General features: G+C 39.3%; 1 protein-coding gene across 1 annotated transcript; it reads left to right on the plus strand.

Moving 5' to 3' along the window:
* Positions 1-7,467: 7,467 nt before the first annotated feature.
* LOC138307398 (glutathione reductase, mitochondrial-like) lies at positions 7,468-19,947 on the plus strand. The gene is made up of 5 exons (XM_069248121.1): positions 7,468-7,691; positions 9,042-9,157; positions 11,588-11,657; positions 11,817-11,949; positions 19,807-19,947. The coding sequence occupies exons 1-5, from the start codon at positions 7,524-7,526 to the stop codon at positions 19,932-19,934; spliced, it is 615 nt and encodes a 204-aa protein (XP_069104222.1). The 5' UTR covers positions 7,468-7,523; the 3' UTR covers positions 19,935-19,947.
* The last annotated feature ends 1,318 nt before the right edge of the window (positions 19,948-21,265 follow it).

The following is a 21,265-nucleotide window of genomic DNA, read 5'->3' on the forward strand; positions in this document are numbered from 1 at the left end:
TATGTAGAATGTGAGTTAACCGATTTTTTATCTAGACCCCTCAAACGTGTAAACATGGTCTATGGTTCTCCGGTTGGTCCATATTGAAATGAACGGTAGCTTGTTCTCAGATCCTTGTGGTTACGCTAGGATTCGAGGACGGCGGGACAAAATGTCCGATTCTATGGCATATTTACAGCAAATTTTGCCGTTAAAATTCTCCCAAAATAGTTTTTGTAGGTATGCGATTAAAAGTTTTCATCAATTCAAAAGTTTTCAAAAGTAAAAACTCCTTAATTCCACATCAAAGGATTGGAGAGACCTATAGGCATTGTAAGGATGGGCATAAAAACAATATACGAAATCATGTACATATCGGATGCAGGAACACACATCTCACTCGTATCGTATAATGAAAATGTGCCTAATTAGTAATAGTATGTATGCATTGGTCAGTGTGACCGAATGGACAGCGACAAACTATTATTTTTAGGTGACTGGACAAATGTAATTAATGCCACGGCTAGGGATCTGATAATTATTTACAGTTTATATATTTATATACATCAATTATAATGTAATCGTGGACCCACCAGAGTACCCAAAGACCATTTTAGACGTTTTTAGGGGTCTAGATAAAAAAAATCGGTAAACATCCTATTCTTCTTTAATGAAGAATAGGATTTTTACTGATTTTTTTTTATCTAGGTCCCTAAGACGTCTGAAAATAGTCTATGGGCACTCTGGTGGGTCCATAATTATATAAACTGTAACTAATTCTCAGATCCACGTGCTAAATACGTTACGGTTGGATTCTATTACGCATGGGGATGCCATCATATAAATAATACCAAACCGTTGCAATCTCAAACTCCAAACCGTACACTTTTTCGCGATATCATCGATCAAAACCGTTGCGCAAAGACTGACATAACGATGTAAACAATGGGTCAAACACTCTTTATTCTTCCGCAGTATGGAGCAAACGCGATCCCTTACCGATCAGACAGTTTTGTTGTTAACTGGAAACTAGTTTCCAATGACCAACTCGACACTTTTCGTCTACAAGTGCAACAAGAAGTCAAAGCGCTAGACGACGTTATATCGGCTGATCTCAATAACAATGATATGCTTCTGAAAAGGTTTTGTAAACAAATTGATAAGGCTGCGAAGGAGTGTTTACCGCAAAAGACGCATAGACCTTATTTGAAACCATATTGGAAAGACGGTGATGTAAAATCAGCACACAAGCTTATGCGAGAACAACGTATCATATGGATCGCACATGGTCAACCGCGCGGATTCTGCTATGCATCATACGCTAAATATAAAGAAGCAAAACGAAACTTTAGAAAAGAGATGAATAAGGCAAGAGAAGCTTACTTAAACAAGCAATATGAAGACCTTATGACGGCCGCAGAACTAGACGTCGGAACATTTTTCAAAGTAGTGCGCTCAAAGAATATCCGAAAAGAATCATGTAACGAGCTGCGTGTTAATGGCGAGATAGTACGAGATCCTGATACACTCAGAGATATCTGGTACCAACACTATAAGCATTTAAGTAGTCCTATAAGCAGGGCTCACTTTGATGAAGAGTTTAAAACCCATATTGAATCAGAAGTGGCAAATCTTCATGTGCAGTCATTTGATAATGTTGATACAGTCTTGGATACACCAATTACTAGTGAAGACATTTTGTTTGAACTGAAATCAATGAAAAGAGGAAAAGCGGCTGGACATGACAAGATATCTGTTGAACATCTTCAATGTTTGTCAGACATTATTGTGGAATTATTGGCAAACATATTTAACAACATTATACGAACCGAAGTCTGCCCGGATCATTTCAAGTTAGGAATGGTTATAACGCTATATAAAGGAAACAATAAAGACAGACTTGACGTCAACAGTTATAGGGATATAACCTTAATGTCGGTAATTCAAAAGCTTTTCGAGAAAATAATTTTCAGACGTTTACTTATATTTTCGGAGATTAACAATTTTCCCTCTAAATTTCAACAAGGATTTCGCCGGGGATGTGGTAGTATTACGGCAGGATTCATTCTAAATGAAAGTATATCTAGCTATATGGAAACGTCATCTCCGGTATGTGTAGCATTTTTAGACAATCAAAAAGCCTTTAACAGTGTTTGGATAGCAGGCCTCTTCTACAAACTATACCAGCTCGGAGTCAACTCGAAAACATGGAGACTTTTGTATAACTCCTTTCAAAATATGAAAGCTATGGTACTATATGGCGGGAAAATGTCGGAAACCTACTTCGTCAAACAAGGCGTCGGTCAAGGCCGCATCATATCTGCCTGGATGTTTCTCGTCATGATTGACAGCTTAGCGCATGAATTGGACGTCTCTCAAAATGGAATAGTTGTGGAAAATATACATATTCCATGTATACTTCTTGCGGACGATACTTGTGTCACATCTGGAAGCAATACCACACTGCAACGACTCCTCGATATCGTATACAACTACTCACGGAAATGGAGGCTCAACTACAATTCTACTAAAAGTGCAGCAGTAATATTTCGTACAGAGAGAAGAAGAGTCGATTTAGGAAAATGTAAAGTATCACTTGGTGAAGAACAACTTCCTATGGAAAGATCAAAAATATACGCGGGCATTACTTTCAACGAAAACCTCAAAAGCGACCTCGCTATGCAGGAGTCGACTGCCAAGAATAGGAGGAAATTGAACAGCTTCATTTCGATAGGAATTCACAAAAAATGGAATGAACCCTGTCTCAAGTGTTTCAGTATGGAAAAAAAAGTGATTTTACCATCTCTCTTATTCGGATGTGAACTGTGGAGTAATTTTTCCAACACCACGTTAAACGATATGGAAATATTTCAGCGTCAAGCCGCGCACAGAATACAAGGATTCGACACCCGCTCTCCGAAAGCTGTAACTATATCATCATTAGGCCTTAGCGAGTTAAATGCAGAAATTCAGAAATACAAGCTCTTCTTCTGGAATAAGCTTTATACAGGGGATGGCGTCTTTCTATGGAAGCAATTATTTGATGTCAGACTGAAAACATATACGACAAACAACATCAATTCTTTGGGATTTATACCGGATGTGCACAATATAATGAAAAATTACAATATCGAGATTTTCTTTGGATTGAACAACCCTGACGACGATATTCCTTTAAAGGGACAATGGAAACAGTTCATAAAACGGATAGTATAAAATCGCGAGGAGCAGAAATGAAGAGAATCTTTGGCTGCTAAAGAAAGTATACACATTTTTGCTAGCATACATACTAAGCTGGATACACATCCACCGTGGAAGATCTCTAAATTGAGTGTGAAGGATACGTGGCAGATGAGTGACCTTATACACTTATCCTTTGTCTGGGAAGTTGTTCCTGTTATTTGCAAATTATGTGGTAAAACGGTAACTGATATAGTAGAACAGTTTCTGATAGAATGCCATATTCTGTTTGCTGAGAGGGATCTAAGCCTGGAAATCACTGTTAATTTTCTTCATGTTAATGACTATGTTACATTTACGAACATGAGTGAAATTGATCAAACAAAATTTATCCTGGACAGACGATCACAAGATATCGATTTGTCAGACGAAAACTGGACAGAAATGATGAAATACATCTCAAAATTGATACCAAAAATGTATGCAAAAATTGATGAATATTTATAAAAGACAGTGACGAATCTAAGAAACAACTAGAATATGAACAATAAGTAAACCAGACATAACGTAGCAACGTTGCTCGAACTTTAACGAATATTAACGTTCAAGTATTTCACATGAACTGATTCAACACTGCAATTTTTTTTCTATGTTCCTTGTTGTTGTAATCTCATAAAAATGAGGAAATAAAGAATGTCTATCTATCTATCAAACCGTTGCAATCTCAAACTCCAAACCGTACACTTTTTCGCAATATCATCGATCAAAACTGTTGCGCAAAGACTGACACAACGATGTAAACAATGGGTCAAACACTCTTTATTCTTCATCAAATATAGCAAAACGCATATCAGATTGATACATATGAACCTAATAATTTGTTTCTCAGCCATATTTTGTGAATATCTTGGATAATAAGCAAGATTCGGATGAAAACTTGAAGTTTTTGCTAGGAACTCGCATCAAGCTGTATGTAAGAGTCAAAATTGTATGATAAATAGGAGTACTTTGCGTGAAATCACGATCTTGATACAAGGTAGGATACAGTGTATCTAATTTACACTTGAGCTGAATATCGGTCTATAACACCATGCGCAATGTATTTAAACTCTACAAGTTGGAACCTACATGCTCGGTACTCGTATATCGAAGCGATACCGGAAACGGATCAAAACATCGTTGCCGTACTAGTTGCACTACAGTGATTCATACAGGTAAGAGAACAGGTAGAGCGAGTCTGAGCTATAGACCGTGAGCAACACTGTCCTTCACACGAGAAAATGTCCAAATCATGCATAACAAAGTTCAAAGTTCATAATGTAAACAAAGAGATGGCCATGTCGTTTTCAAATATCGTTAATTGTGACATTTGTATAGAACTTACAGAATGTAATCAACGCCGAAACGTAGAGCAACTGAGTCGTCAAGGAACTGTGTCGTAGGTTTGAATGAAATAAAAACCACTGAACATGATGAAATACCAAAGTTCTACGGAGCACTGTAACTACGTGACTACATACCGAGCGCCATCTTGTGTTTTTATGTATGTATTATACTAAATACCAGGTAAGAGAAATCAAAGTAAAAGTAAACACACAATCATGTGACCACTAGTTACCCATAAAACAATTCCATATTTCGGCCAATGACATGAATGAAGTATAAGCACGCGAGTTGTTTTACTACGTTTTACTACAAAGAACCTGTGTAGTGTGTTTTGTACCATTATGGTCCCCCGCAGATCGTGGTTTCATTTTCAATATTACTTTTTGGGAAGATAATACTTGTATGGTACATACAATGCATGTACATTTGTATGTCAGACTCTGTACGTACGATGGCCATCGGTGAAGAAAAGATTCATTGGACTGTTCAGTAAACATAAGACGATCCACGTTATGAAGCATTTGATTCATTCAGGCTGACGTCTATGGCACGCCGTTTTGTCATAAAATACACAAATACTTAATGTCAAATCTTTTGATCTTAAGTGTTAAAACGACGTTGAAAGTGTACATAATGGCAAAAACTTTTGCCCTTAAGGTCAAAAGATTTGCCGTTAAAGGCCCACTACCTTTCCGAAACGGCTTTTAATTTTTAAAATGGGAATGTAAAACAAGATCGATAATTTTGTAGAGTCCTAAAAATTATTAACTTACCGTTAATACTACATTAATCACCACCTTCTGAACGATTTGATTAAAATAAATAAAATGTTTATTTTCATAACGCGGGTCGTATTATGTTTCCCGCCGTCGTCCTAAATACCGCGCGGTAGTTGACTATCACTGCGCCAGACGGCAAAACAGCGAATTGACTCTCCACTGTTTTCATATATTACGCAGGCAATCTTGCATATGTTTGGTGTCGTAATCTTATTTTAGATCATCGGTATGCATTTTCTGGTGTTATTAATGTTTTTTAAGAAACCTTTATATTTTGCTCCGGAAAGGTAATGGGCCTTTAAGGTGAAAAAATCGGATAGGTAACATATAATGGCAAAAACGTTTATTTGACATTATGTCCATATTTTTTAACCTTCAGTTGTTGTAAACAAATCTTTACATAACGTCAAATCTTTTGAAAAATTTGCTGTCATTATGTGTGATGTCATAAATGTTGACACACCACTAGCTGGGAATGGAATCATCCAATTGTTTGTTGGTTAGATTTACTATTCATTTCATTAAGGGGAAGGAGGAGTCATTTTTAGATCAGGTGTTTCTTCAATTTACAGTATCAGCGATGAACAATGAGGTTTCAATGTTTCAATAAATCAAGAATCTTGTAGTATTTTTTTTATTTTTTGAAGGAGAATGGTAAATTTTTTTTATCATAGTCAAAAGTATAAAATAGTCCAAACAGTTATTTAACCTTGAGGTTAAAAGATTTATTTACCTTAAGGTTAAAAAAGTTTTTTGACCTTAAGGCAAAAGATTTATTTACCTTATTGTAGCAATGTAAATGAATTATTACTAGATATACTTTTAGTGCAAAAAAACGAACAATTTTGAAAACAATTTTGTGAAAGTGTTTTTTGGGGATTTTTAATTTTCATCAGTTGTTTGGTGTTTTCATTGTTTTTTTTTTTTTTTTTTTTTTTTTTAACTTTTTAAGGACTTAAAATTTCACTTCCCTAAGCGTTTTTATGTTTTTCAGTATGTGGACAAGTACATTTTTGTGATTAGGGGTATGGATAGCATAGTGACTTCTATAAATTACTTATTTGCCATTATATACATTAACTTTAAGGGCAAAAGATTTGACCTTAAGGAGAAAAAAGTTTTTGAATTTAAGGTCAAATCTTTTGCCCTTAAGGTGAATTGTACATAATGGCAAAAAAACATTATTTGCCCTTAAGGTCTTAAGTATTATGTGTATTCTATGACAAAACGGCGTGCCATAGACGTCACACTGGTCAGAACACCATGCCACTGGTGGTCTAATTTATATATAAATAGGGTTGAGTTTAAGTGGAGACATTTATAAAGTGAATGGTAGCAAAAATACAGTAAGTTTATAACTATCTATACAGATCGAAATGTCAGCGAAAATTGGAAGACATCATTGGAAAGGGAATGATCTCATCTCCATTTTGGTGTATGACATTGAAGCAGAAATATATATACATATATACATAGAGATTGGCAACTCCTCCAATTTTAGATCAGCAGATGTACCGCTGTACGTGCTTAGGTTTTTTTTAGATAAACTCTTACATGTAAATAGTTTAATATAAAAGAATAACTTTGATATTTTGTTAAAGTTTAGTAAGTTCAGATGGTATGAGTACGATTTTGGATACAAAAATATATATTTTAACTTATTTATTAATAAAACAAAACACACTTCCTGTTTTGAATGCCTGATTTTCGAAAAACCAGGTAAAATTGCTTGTTTTCGTGCTTTCATATTATTCAAATCATATTAAATAGCATCAACCGGGAAAACTGATCACATCAAACCATGATATAATGTTTAAACTTTATGTTGATGCAAAAAATGTCATGTTTAAAAGAATGCACTTAAAAGTAGTTAGCCAAGGCAAAATGCCTATAAACAGGAGGTCCCTCTGCCTGTCAACAAAGACAAAGAAGGAGTAGTGATTGAAGGTACGGAAGAAATTTAGATCAAAAATAGATTAAAATAATACTCTATGTGGTGTATATTAGGTACATGTATCCAGAAAACGAAATCAAGTTAAGTTTATGTGTAAAATTGAGCATATTTATAAAAAGCTGGAATTTGGTCGATATCGCGCCCGGTTGCGCGCTTTCACTTTGAACTCGGACTTAAAATAGGGGGTTTAAATTCGGTTGACACCGTTTTAGTTATTACTCCGGTGTAAGTAACCAAATTCATTCATGCGATTCACACGACTGTTACTGGCAAACGTCATGCCTCCCGTAGTCAAGAATTTCGATTATCTGGTGCTAGGAGGGGGATCTGGAGGGATCGCCAGCGCGAGGAGAGCGGCCGAGTTTGGTGTCAAAGTGGCCGTAGTGGAGCAAGCTAGATGGGGAGGCACATGTGTAAGTGGGGATGAAAACATGTCAATGTTTATCGGCTAAGACAAACTGAACTTATGTACATAACTAGGTGGGACACATAGGCGTTTTAGTATTAATGTCAATGAGTTTTGTTGGGTAGTTTGGACCGTCACGAGTACGAGATAACCTTGGTGTACAATGGGAGACAACTCTAACTAATTAACACATTGTTTATATAGACAACTGGCGATCTGCAGATATGCCCCTATAATGCTTCCGTCACAACCCCTTCCGATTTCCGATTAGGCTTTACTTCAGGCATGATTTTGAGCAATTTAAGCCCGGTTCCCAGCCGTACACCAGACATGGCCGGGGCTCTCAAGCAGCATCGGGAGTAGCAATATTGTAGCTCAAAAGACTTTTTGACAGAAAATAGTGTCGTCTTTAGAGCTACAATTGGTGCCTATTACTGCTAATGGAGCAAAGTAATGGTTTATGCAAACCATTTAAAACATTTGTTTGCATTGTTATCGTACTTGTTTCATATTGCTTACCTACTGGGCAATAAAACTAAACCACATAAAATATCAAATTCTCATCGAGGCATTATCTTTTTACATAATACATAAGAAAGTCTTTCTGAAGGGAATTTATACGGCAAGTCCACAAATTGTGAATTTGACATCTTGTTAGCGGTACAATAGATATTAAGAATGGTAGTTAACGGTATTTTTGTTTTGGACAAAAATAATATGTAAATGCATGTATATGCATAAAATAATTGGAAACCTACAAAAAAGTAAAGAAAACTATGCCCGAGTGATTTTCCGAGGCAGTGCTCTACTAAGACACATAGGGACCAATTTGTACCCGGCCGAAAGGTATGGTAAGCCAGGTACGTATTCATTCTACATCGGGAGGTGCCTGAAGAGTTTTAACTTGAAGTTAAAATCTTTCTGGTGTCCCGTAGGTTTCCATAACTGGCCACATATCCTTCATATATCGTTTAAGTACTGTCCGATATCCGGTCGGGAATCGAGTGGCAATCACACCGTATAAACATTCAGTCGGGCCTGCTTCGTTGTCCCCCAAAAAATTCTCTTTGGAAATAGATGCCATGCGATTACCACACGGCCTCCTTTTTATGTAAATGATGTGCGACACATTTTATACCCATATTTTCCGAAGATCAAACTTTTCAATGGTGGTAATGGTGTGTAAAGTAAGTAACTTTTGTAACTGAAGAAAAATACTAAATCGTTAGATCCTGTTTTTAAAAGTGAAAACAATGTTAAATCTTCTCCACCGCTGACAAATTATAATTGTGTATGAATTGGTAAACGGCTGCTTATGCTTTCCTCACTATCTATCAGTTTGTATATATCGTTCCAGGTAAATGTTGGATGTGTTCCAAAGAAAGTCATGTTCAACACAGCGATGCATGCAGAAATGATGAAGCATTACAAGGACTATGGCTTTGATGTTGAGATGAAAGGTTTTGATTGGGGGTAAACATTGAACTGTATCATATTCTCGATTGGGGGTAAACATGAAACTGTATCATATTCTTGATTGGGGGTAAACATTGAACTATATCATATTCTTGATTGGGGGTAAACATTGAACTGTATCATATTCTTGATTGGGGGTAAACATTGAACTATATCATTATTCTTGATTGGGGTTAAACACTTGAACTGCATCATTATTCTTGATTGGGGGTAAACATTGAACTGTATCATATTGTTGATTGGGGGTAAACATGGAACTGTATCTTATTCTTGATTGGAGGTAAACATTGAACTGTATCATATTGTTGATTGGGGGTAAACATTGAACTGTATCATATTGTTGATTGGGGGTAAACATTGAACTGTATCATATTGTTGATTGGGGGTAAACATTGAACTGTATCATTATTCTTGATTGGAGGTAAACATTGAACTGTATCATTATACTTGATTGGAGGTAAACATTGAACTGTATCATTATTCTTGATTGGGGTAAACATTGAACTGTATCATATTGTTGATTGGGGGTAAACATTGAACTGTATCATATTGTTGATTGGGGGTAAACATTGAACTGGATCATATTCTTGATTGGGGGTAAACATTGAACTGTATCATTATACTTGATTGGGGGTAAACATTGAACTGTTTCATTATTCTTGATTGGGGGTAAACATTGAACTGTATCATATTCTTGATTGGGGGTAAACATTGAACTGTATCATTTTCTTGGTTGAGGGTAAACATTGAACTGTATCATTATTCTTGATTGGGGGTAAACATTGAACTGTATCATTATTCTTGATTGGGGGTAAACATTGAACTGTATCATCTTGTTGATTGGGGGTAAACATTGAACTGTATCATTATACTTGATTGGGGGTAAACATTGAACTGTATCATTATTCTTGATTGGGGGTAAACATTGAACTGTATCATATTGTTGATTGGGGGTAAACATTGAACTGTATCATATAGTTGATTGGGGGTAAACATTGAACTGTATCATTATTCTTGATTGGGGGTAACCATTGAACTGTATCATATTCTTGATTGGGGGAAAACATTGAACTGTATCATTATACTTGATTGGAGGTAAACATTGAACTGTATCATTATTCTTGATTGGGGGTAAACATTGAACTGTATCATATTGTTGATTGGGGTAAACATTGAACTGTATCATTATTCTTGATTGGGGGTAAACATTGAACTGTATCATATTGTTGATTGGGGGTAAACATTGAACTGTATCATTATTCTTGATTGGGGGTAAACATTGAACTGTATCATATTGTTGATTGGGGGTAAACATTGAACTGTATCATATTGTTGATTGGGGGTAAACATTGAACTGTATCATTATACTTGATTGGGGGTAAACATTGAACTGTATCATTATTCTTGATTGGGGGTAAACATTGAACTGTATCATATTGTTGATTGGGGGTAAACATTGAACTGTATCATTATTCTTGATTGGGGGTAAACATTGAACTGTATCATATTGTTGATTGGGGGTAAACATTGAACTGTATCATTATTCTTGATTGGGGGTAAACATTGAACTGTATCATATTCTTGATTGGGGGTAAACATAGAATTGTATCCTACTTCTCACAGTGTGTATTCAGACATAAATCACACAATATTTAACAATAGTATTGTCAACCCTGGTTTTTGATTAATATACCTGTCAGTAATTATTACATTAGCTGTACACTTTTCAGCCTGGTGATTACTGTACAATATTTAAAATTTTATATTTAATAACTTTAGTATTGCTACCAGATAACAGTGAAAAACATCCATATGATTTCAAAACAAAATAAGAATGAAAAAGGTGTCGAGATATAAAGAATTTTCTGTACTGCCTGTTGATGGTTTCTCTTGGAGTACTCCATCTTTCCTCCATCTTCTAAAACAGCTAGTACTTCGTATTCTTAGGTGGACCTGGCTGTTAATAAGATATTAAAACAAACAAACAAGCAAGCAAACCAGAGCGCAATCTTATCTGACACAGTAATTTGAGCCTTCTTAAATCCTTGCATTAAAAAAATGCTGTATCTAAACACAGTAATTTGTGCCTTCCTAAATCCTTGCATTAAAAAAAATGCTGTATCTTGATGTAGTATTGGTATACTATAAAACAACTTTGTTTTGCCTGCGATTTATTTTCATGAATTTCACGATCAAGGTAAATTTGCGAATTTTTCATCTCCTTGATTTGATATCTTCCATATTTTTTGCACATTAAAATTCAATGATAATTCCATTCAATTCTGAATCCGCGAAAACTTAATATCTATGAAAATATTTTGAAACAGAGATTGTAAAATTTCGTAGCTGGGAAGGAGAGTTGGTTGACAGTACCATAGTGTACATATAAGAAGGTTGAATGTGATATTTGTTCAATTTCCATTTCAGAGTGGTAAAGAAGAGTCGAGATGATTACATTAAGAGGCTCAATGCTATCTATGAGACTAATCTGGGAAAGGTGAGATTTTATCATTTTGTGATTTGTCATTCACTGAACCGCAATATTGTCACAAGAATTTATATGGATAATGTCCATGTCATTTAACTTTAAACATTGAAAATTCTACATATTCTTTTTTTATTTCCTTGTATCAGGCTTTGATTTGTTTGTTTGTAGTCTAAAGTCGAAACTTTAGTAGGAAAAGCCACATTCACAGATGATGGATGTGTGGAAGTGAACGGCCAGAAATATGCAGCCAAGCATATACTTATAGCTACCGGAGGTCATCCATTTATACCCAAAATACCAGGTATACCAATGGGGGTCGTCCATTTATACCCAACATACCAGGTATACCACTGGGGGTTGTCCATTTATACCCAACATACCAGGTATACCACTGGGGGGTCGTCCATTAATAAACAACACACCAGGTATACCACTGGGGGTCGTCCATTTTATACCCAACATACCAGGTATACCACTGGGGGTCGTCCATTTATACCCAACATACCAGGGTATACCACTGGGGGTTGTCCATTTATACCCAACATACCAGGTATACCAATGGGGGTCGTCCATTAATAAACAACACACCAGGTATACCACTGGGGGTCGTCCATTTATACCCAACATACCAGGTATACCACTGGGGGTCGTCCATTTATACCCAACATACCAGGTATACCACTGGGGGTCGTCCATTTATACCCAACATACCAGGTATACCACTGGGGTTGTCCATTTATACCCAACATACCAGGTATACCACTGGGGGTCATCCATTTATACCCAACATACCAGGTATACCACTGGGGGTCGTCCATTTATACCAACATACCAGGTATACCACTGGGGGTCGTCCATTTATACCCAACATACCAGGTATACCACTGGGAGTCGTCCATTTATAACACAACATACCAGGTTATACTACTGGGGTTCATCCATTATATACCCAACTTACCAGGTATACCACTGGGGGTCATCCATTTATACACAACATACCAGGTATACCACTGGGGGTCATCCATTTATACCCAACATACCAGGTATACCACAGGGGGTCATCCATTTATACACAACATACCAGGTATACCACAGAGGGTCATCCATTTATACCCAACATTACCAGGTATACCACTGGGAGTCGTCCATTTATACACAACATACCAGGTATACCACTGACCTGACATACCATGTATACCACTGACCAGACATACCAGGTATACCACTGACCTGCAATACCAGGTATACCACTGACAGACTTGCCAAGTATACCACTGACCAGACTTACCAGGTATACCACTGACCAGACATACCAGGTATACCACTGACCCGACCATAACCAGGTATACCACTGACAGACAAACCAGCTATACCACTGACAGACATACCAGTTATACCACTGACCAGACATACCAGGTATACCACTGACCTGACACCAGGTATACCACTGACCTGACATACCAGGTATACCACTGACAGACATACTAGTTATACCACTGACAGACATACCAAGGTATACCACTGACCTGACATACCAGGGTATACCACTGACCTGACATACCCAGGTATACCACTGACAGACATACTAGTTATACCACTGACAGACATACCAGGTATAACACTGACAGACATACTAGTTATAACCACTGACAGACATACCAGGTATACCACTGACCTGACATTCCAGGTATACCACTGACCTGACATACCAAGTATACCACTGACCAGACATACCAGGTATACCACTGACCTGACATTCCAGGTATACCACTGACCTGACATACCAAGTATACCACTGACCAGATCCATACCAGGTATACCACTGACCAGACATACCAGGTATACCACTGACCAGACATACCAGGTAATACCACTGACAGACATACCAGGTATGCCACTGACCTGACATTACCAGGTAAACCACTGACCATACATACCAGGTATACCACTGACAGACATACCAGGTATACCACTGACCTGACTCCATACCAAGTATTACCACTGACCAGACATACCTAGGTATACCCACTGACCTGGCATACTAGTTATACCACTGACCAGACATACCAAGTATACCACTGACCTGACATACCAGGTATACCACTGACAGACATTCCAGGTATACAACTGACCTGACATACCAGGTATACCACTGACAGACATACAAAGTATACCACTGACCTGACATACCAGGTATACCACTGACCAGACATTCCAGGTATACCACTGACAGACATACCAGGTACACCACTGACCAGACATACTAGTTATACCACTGACCTGACATACCAAGTATACCACTGACCAGACATACCAGGTATACCACTGACAGACATACCAGGTATACCACTGACCATACATACCAGGTATACCACTGACCTGACATACCAGGTATACCACTGACAGACATACCAGGTATACCACTGACAGACATTCCATGTATACCACTGACAGACATACTAGTTATACCACTGACACCTCATTGACATACTGGGTATACCACTGACCTGACATACCAGGTATTACCACTGACCAGACATACTAGTTATACCACTGACCAGACATACCAGGTATACCACTGACCTGACATACCAGGTATACCACTGACCTGACATACTAGTCATACCAATGACAGACATACCAGGTATACCATTGACCCTGACATACCAGGTATACCACTGACCAGACATACTAGTTATACCACTGACAGACATACCAGGTATACCACTGACCAGACTTGCCAAGTATACCACTGACCAGACATACCAGGTATACCATGACTTGACATACCAGGTATACCACTGACCTGACATATCAGGTATACCACTTACCTGACATACCAGGTATAACCAATCGACCTGACATATCAGGTATACCACTGACCGGACATACCAGGTATACCACTGACGAGACATACCAGGTATACCACTGACCTGACATACCAGGTATATCCACTGACCTGACATACCAGGTATACCACTGACCAGACATACCAGGTATACCACTGACCTGACATATCAGGTATACCACTTACCTGACATACCAGGTATACCACTGACCAGACATACCAGGTATACCACTGACCTGACACCAGGTATACCACTGATCAGACATACCAGGTATACCACTGACCAGACATACCAGGTATACCACTGACCATACATACCAGGTATACCACTGACCAGACATACCAGGTATACCCACTGACCAGACATACCAGGTATACCACTGACCTGACATACCAGGTTATACACACTGACTCTGACATTACCAGGTAGTATACCTCTGACCTGACATTCCAGGTATACCACTGTAATACAGACATACTTACGGGTTGTTACCATCTGACTAAGACTCATACCCAGTCTTTACCACGGACCCAGACATTACCATGATATACCACTGTCAGACATTCCAACGTATACCACTGACAAAACATACCATGTATACCAACTGGACCAGACTTACCAATGATATTACACTGACCCTGACTTACCAGGTTATAACCCACTGACACTGACATACCAGGTTTTATACACTGACACTGATCATATGCCCAGTGACATACCACTGAACCTGGACTATTACAAGGTTTACCACTGAACTGACATACCAGATATACCACATGGCCAGGACATAACCACGGTTTACCCCAATGACCTGACATACAGACCCATACCACTGACAGTACCACTGACACGACAATACCAAGGTATACCACTGACAGACATACCAGGTATACCACTGACCTGACACCAGGTATACCACTGACCTGACATACTAGGTATACCACTGACCTGACATACCAGGTAAACCACTGACCAGACATACCAGGTATACCACTGACCTGACATTCCAGGTATACCACTGACAGACATACAAAGTATACCACTGACAGACATACCAGGTATACCACTGACAGACATACCAGGTATACCACTGACAGACATACCAGGTATACCACTGACAGACATACCAGGTATACCACTGATCTGACATTCCAGGTATACCACTGACAAGACATACCAGGTATACCACTGACCTGACATACCAGGTATACCACTGACAGACATACCAGGTATACCACTGACAGACATACCAGGTATACCACTGACCAGACATACCAGGTATACCACTGACCTGACATACCAGGTATACCACTGACCTGACATACCAGGTAATACCACTGACCTGACATACCAGGTATACCACTGACCTGACATACCAGGTATACCACTGACCTGACATACCAGGTATACCCACTGACCAGACATATACCAGTTTATACCACCTACCTGACATACCAGTTATACCACTGACCTGACATATCAGGTATACCACTGACCAGACATACCAGGTATACTGCTGACCTGACATACCAGGTATACCACTGACCTGACATACCAGGTATACCACTGACCAGACATACCAGGTATACTACTGACCATGACATACCAGGTATAAACCACTGACAGACATACCAGGTATACCACTGACAGACAAACCAGGTTATACCACTGACCTGACACTACCAGGTATACCACTGACCTGACATACCAGGTATACCACTGACCTGACATACCAGGTATACCACTGACCAGACATACCGGAGAATACCACTGACAAGACATACCAGGTATACCATCTGACAGACAATACCAAGTATACCACTGACCTGACATACCAGGTATACCACTGACCAGACATTCCAGGTATACCACACTGACCAGACATACCAGGTATACCACTGAAATGACATACCAGGTATACCACTGACCAGACATACCAGGTATACCACTGACCAGACATACCAGGTATACCACTGACAGACATACCAGGTATACCACTGACAGACATACCAGGTATACCACTGACAGACATACCAGGTATACCACTGACAGACATACCAGGTATACCACTGACAGACATACCAGGTATACCACTGACAGACATACCAGGTATACCACTGACCAGACATACCAGGTATACCACTGACAGACATACCAGGTTATACCACTGACAGATATACCAGGTATACCACTGACAGACATACCAGGTATACCACTGACCTGACATACCAGGTATACCACTGACCTGACATACCAGGTATACCACTGGCCAGACATACTAGGTATACCACTGACCAGACATACAAGGTATACCACTGACCTGACATACCAGGTATAACACTGACCTGACATACTAGTTATACCACTGACAGACATACCAGGTATAACCACTGACCTACCGGACACTGACCTGACCTAGGTATACCACTGACCAGACATACCAGGTATAACCACTGACAGACATACCAGGTATACCACTGACCAGACATACTTGCCAAGTATACCACTGACCTGACATACCAGGTATACCACTGACCTGACATACCAGGTATACCACTGACCAGACATACCAGGTATACCACTGACAGACATACCAGGTATACCACTGACCAGACATACCAGGTATACCACTGACCTGACATACCAGGTATACCACTGACCTGACATACCAGGTATACCACTGACCAGACATACCAGGTATACCACTGACCAGACATACCAGGTATACCACTGACCAGACATACCAGGTATACCACTGACCAGACATACCAGGTATACCACTGACCAGACATACCAGGTATACCACTGACCAGACATACCAGGTATACCACTGACCAGACATACCAGGTACCAGGTATACCACTGACCTAGACATACCAGGTATACCACTGACCAGACATACCAGGTATACCACTGACCTGACATACCAGGTATACCACTGACCAACTTACCCAGTATACCACTGACCAGACATACCAGGTATACCACTGACCTGACATACCAGGTATACCACTGACCAGACATACCAGGTATACCACTGACCAGACATACCAGGTATACCACTGACCAGACATACCAGGTATACCACTGACCTGACATACCAGGTATACCACTGACCAGACATACCAGGTATACCACTGACCTGACATACCAGGTATACCACTGACCAGACATACCAGGTATACCACTGACCAGACATACCAGGTATACCACTGACCAGACATACCAGGTATACCACTGACCAGACATACCAGGTATACCACTGACCTGACATACCAGGTATACCACTGACCAGACATACCAGGTATACCACTGACCAGACATACCAGGTATACCACTGACCTGACATACCAGGTATACCACTGACCTGACATACCAGGTATACCACTGACCTGACATACCAGGTATACCACTGACCTGACATACCAGGTATACCACTGACCTGACATACCAGGTATACCACTGACCTGACATACCAGGTATACCACTGACCAGACATACCAGGTATACCACTGACCAGACATACCAGGTATACCACTGACAGACACTACCAGGTATACACTGACCAGACATACCAGGTATACCACTGACCAGACATTCTAAGTATACCACTGGACCAAACATACAGGTATACCACTGACCAGACATACCAGGTATACCACTGACAGACATACCAGGTATACCACTGACAGACATACCAGGTATACCACTGACCAGACATACCAGGTATACCACTGACCTGACATACCAGGTATACCAGGTATACCACTGACCAGACATACCAGGTATACCACTGACCAGACATACCAGGTATACCACTGACCTGACATACCAGGTATACCACTGACCTGACATACCAGGTATACCACTGACCAGACATACCAGGTATACCACTGACAGACATACCAGGTATACCACTGACAGACATACCAGGTATACCACTGACAGACATACCAGGTATACCACTGACCAGACATACCAGGTATACCACTGACAGACATACCAGGTATACCACTGACAGACATACCAGGTATACCACTGACCAGACATACCAGGTATACCACTGACCTGACATACCAGGTATACCACTGACAGACATACCAGGTATACCACTGACAGACATACTAGTTATACCACTGACCAGACATACCAGGTATACCACTGACCTGACATACCAGGTATACCACTGACCTGACATACCAGGTATACCACTGACCAGACATACCAGGTATACCACTGACAGACATACCAGGTATACCACTGACCTGACATACCAGGTATACCACTGACCTGACATACCAGGTATACCCACTGACCAGACATACCAGGATATACTGCTGACCTGACATACCATGGTATACCACTGACCCTGACATACCAGGTATACCACTGACTGACATACCAGGTATACCACTGACCTGACATAACCAGGTATACCACTGACAGACATACCAGGTATACCACTGACAGACATACCAGGTATACCACTGACCTGACATACCAGGTATACCACTGACCTGACATACCAGGTATACCACTGACCTGACATACCAGGTATACCACTGACCAGACATACCGGGTATACCACTGACAAGACATACCAGGTATACCACTGACAGACATACAAAGTATACCACTGACCAGACATACCAGGTATACCACTGACAGACATACTAGTTATACCATATGTAAAATTGAATTTCAACATTTAGTGACTTTATTTAGCTAATTACCAAAACATATTGTATTAAATATAATTAAAATATGCATGAAAAATGAATTTAGACACTTCACAAGGAAATGACAAGTTAGTAACGGCATCAAACGGTTCTGTCACCTAACAGTAGGAACTCAACGGTATCTGACGTCTCACTTACAAATATTTCAAAACTTATCTGGGTACTTTTTCCAAAAATTAATAACAAATAAGAAACACAAAACACAACAGTTTATCTTAGTTCCATTATCGAGCAATTATTACCGACTATGACCTATACTCGGACATTGGTATTCTCTGCCTATAAGTGTCATCGTCATGACAGAAAAATGTGCTCTAAATTTTTCGCGGTCACATGGCCAAATTAATGTTTTCTATCTCCTTCCCAGAAGAGTTCTTTGTATCCAAGAATTGGCATATAAAAAGTACATATATATGTGACGATTGTGGTAGCACTAATTTTGACGTGAAAATAACATAAAAATAGCTGTTCCACAGTACGAGTTGAATTTTGTGTGCTTTGATATTTATAATGGGCTGAATGCTTACCTGTGTATTCCATTGTCAATTTCCCATTTTTTTTTTATTCCAGGTGCTGAACATGGCATATCAAGTGACGGCTTCTTTGAACTAGAAACTTTGCCAAAGTATGTACAAAACAATCATTTAAAACTCTCTTTTTGTTTTTCTTTCAAGTCATATATTTTTTTCTTTTTTTGATCAGCAAGGTGAGGATGACCTAAATAGTTATCATGTTTCTTCCGTCTACTTTCGCAGTGCACCATCCGCTATGCGTAAACTTTTCACATTTCTACCAGTGCAAATTAGTTGAAACTTGCCTGAAATTATCCTGACATATTTCTTGGATTACCAGATAGTGAACTGTGTGTGAACATTATTCCAATTCTGAACTTTTATTAAGGTGGATCGCCATCTACGGACAACTAATTCGGTGTCTACATATTGGATTACCAATACTAGTGAACTTTCAATTTATTTCTATGTAATGTGCCACATATGTTTGATATATGAGAAAGAAATACAATACAAGAGAAAAGCAAATTCCACTTGAATTCTTCGTTTTGTGTCCTGCAATTTATACTCATTACCAACGAACTGAACTTGAAAACAACACACATATTCCTTATTAAAAATGTTTCATTAAGGCTACTGAGATCTCTTGTTGCGTGTCCCTACGCCCATCTTCCATCGGCACCAGAACCGGAAGTAAGTCTCTGTGGATGGGGGTTCATATGTGTAGCTTGACGTTCCCGTTCTAATGCCTGCGGATCGCGTACATGAGTTCGCGCTTCTTGTCCCTGTGCTCGCGATTCGCGTCTTGGTGGGTCCGAGAGATGGTGGTGTCGCTGTTGACTTTCGCCTGGATTAACGGCCTGGTTGTAGTGCTGCGTTGGCTGTTCTTGCTTTATACGTTCATCGCTTTCTACATATAGCTGGTTGTTGATGTACAACTTGTCTCTTACCAGCCTGACTTCATCGCTTAACTGCTTGTGATGTTTTAGCACAGGATAAAGTCTTCTTCTTCTGTCCTCGACAACTGGCGGAAATTGCTCATGAATTCCAAAACTAGATCCTTTGAGCTTGACGGAGTTTCGCTTAACTAGTTGCAGGTCTTGTTGGTAAAGAAACCTTGCAACAATTGGGCGATTTTACCACGAACATGTCGACCGAATCTATGAACATTTTCAAACTCTATCATTCGGTCTATACCGAGCTCTTTGAAAATGAAATCACGGAGTAGGGATTCCGTATCTTCATTCCTAGTTTCCCCTCCAATATCTGTGAAGACTAAATTGTTCTTCATGGATCTACACTGTAAATCCACCACAGTATCGTGTAAGGTAGACCTATCTTCTTCCGCTTTTTTAACTTTATGTTGCAGTTCACTAACAATCTGCTCATGCTTTTCTATAGACTGGACTGTCTGCTTACCGATAGTGCCTCTGTTTTCCACATTGTCGAGCTTACTTGACACGAAGCTAACCGACCGTTCGAACTCCTCTGTTTTCTTTTCTACATCGGCAACTATG

Source organism: Argopecten irradians, chromosome 14, assembly GCF_041381155.1.
Source record: "Argopecten irradians isolate NY chromosome 14, Ai_NY, whole genome shotgun sequence".
NCBI lineage: Eukaryota > Metazoa > Mollusca > Bivalvia > Pectinida > Pectinidae > Argopecten > Argopecten irradians.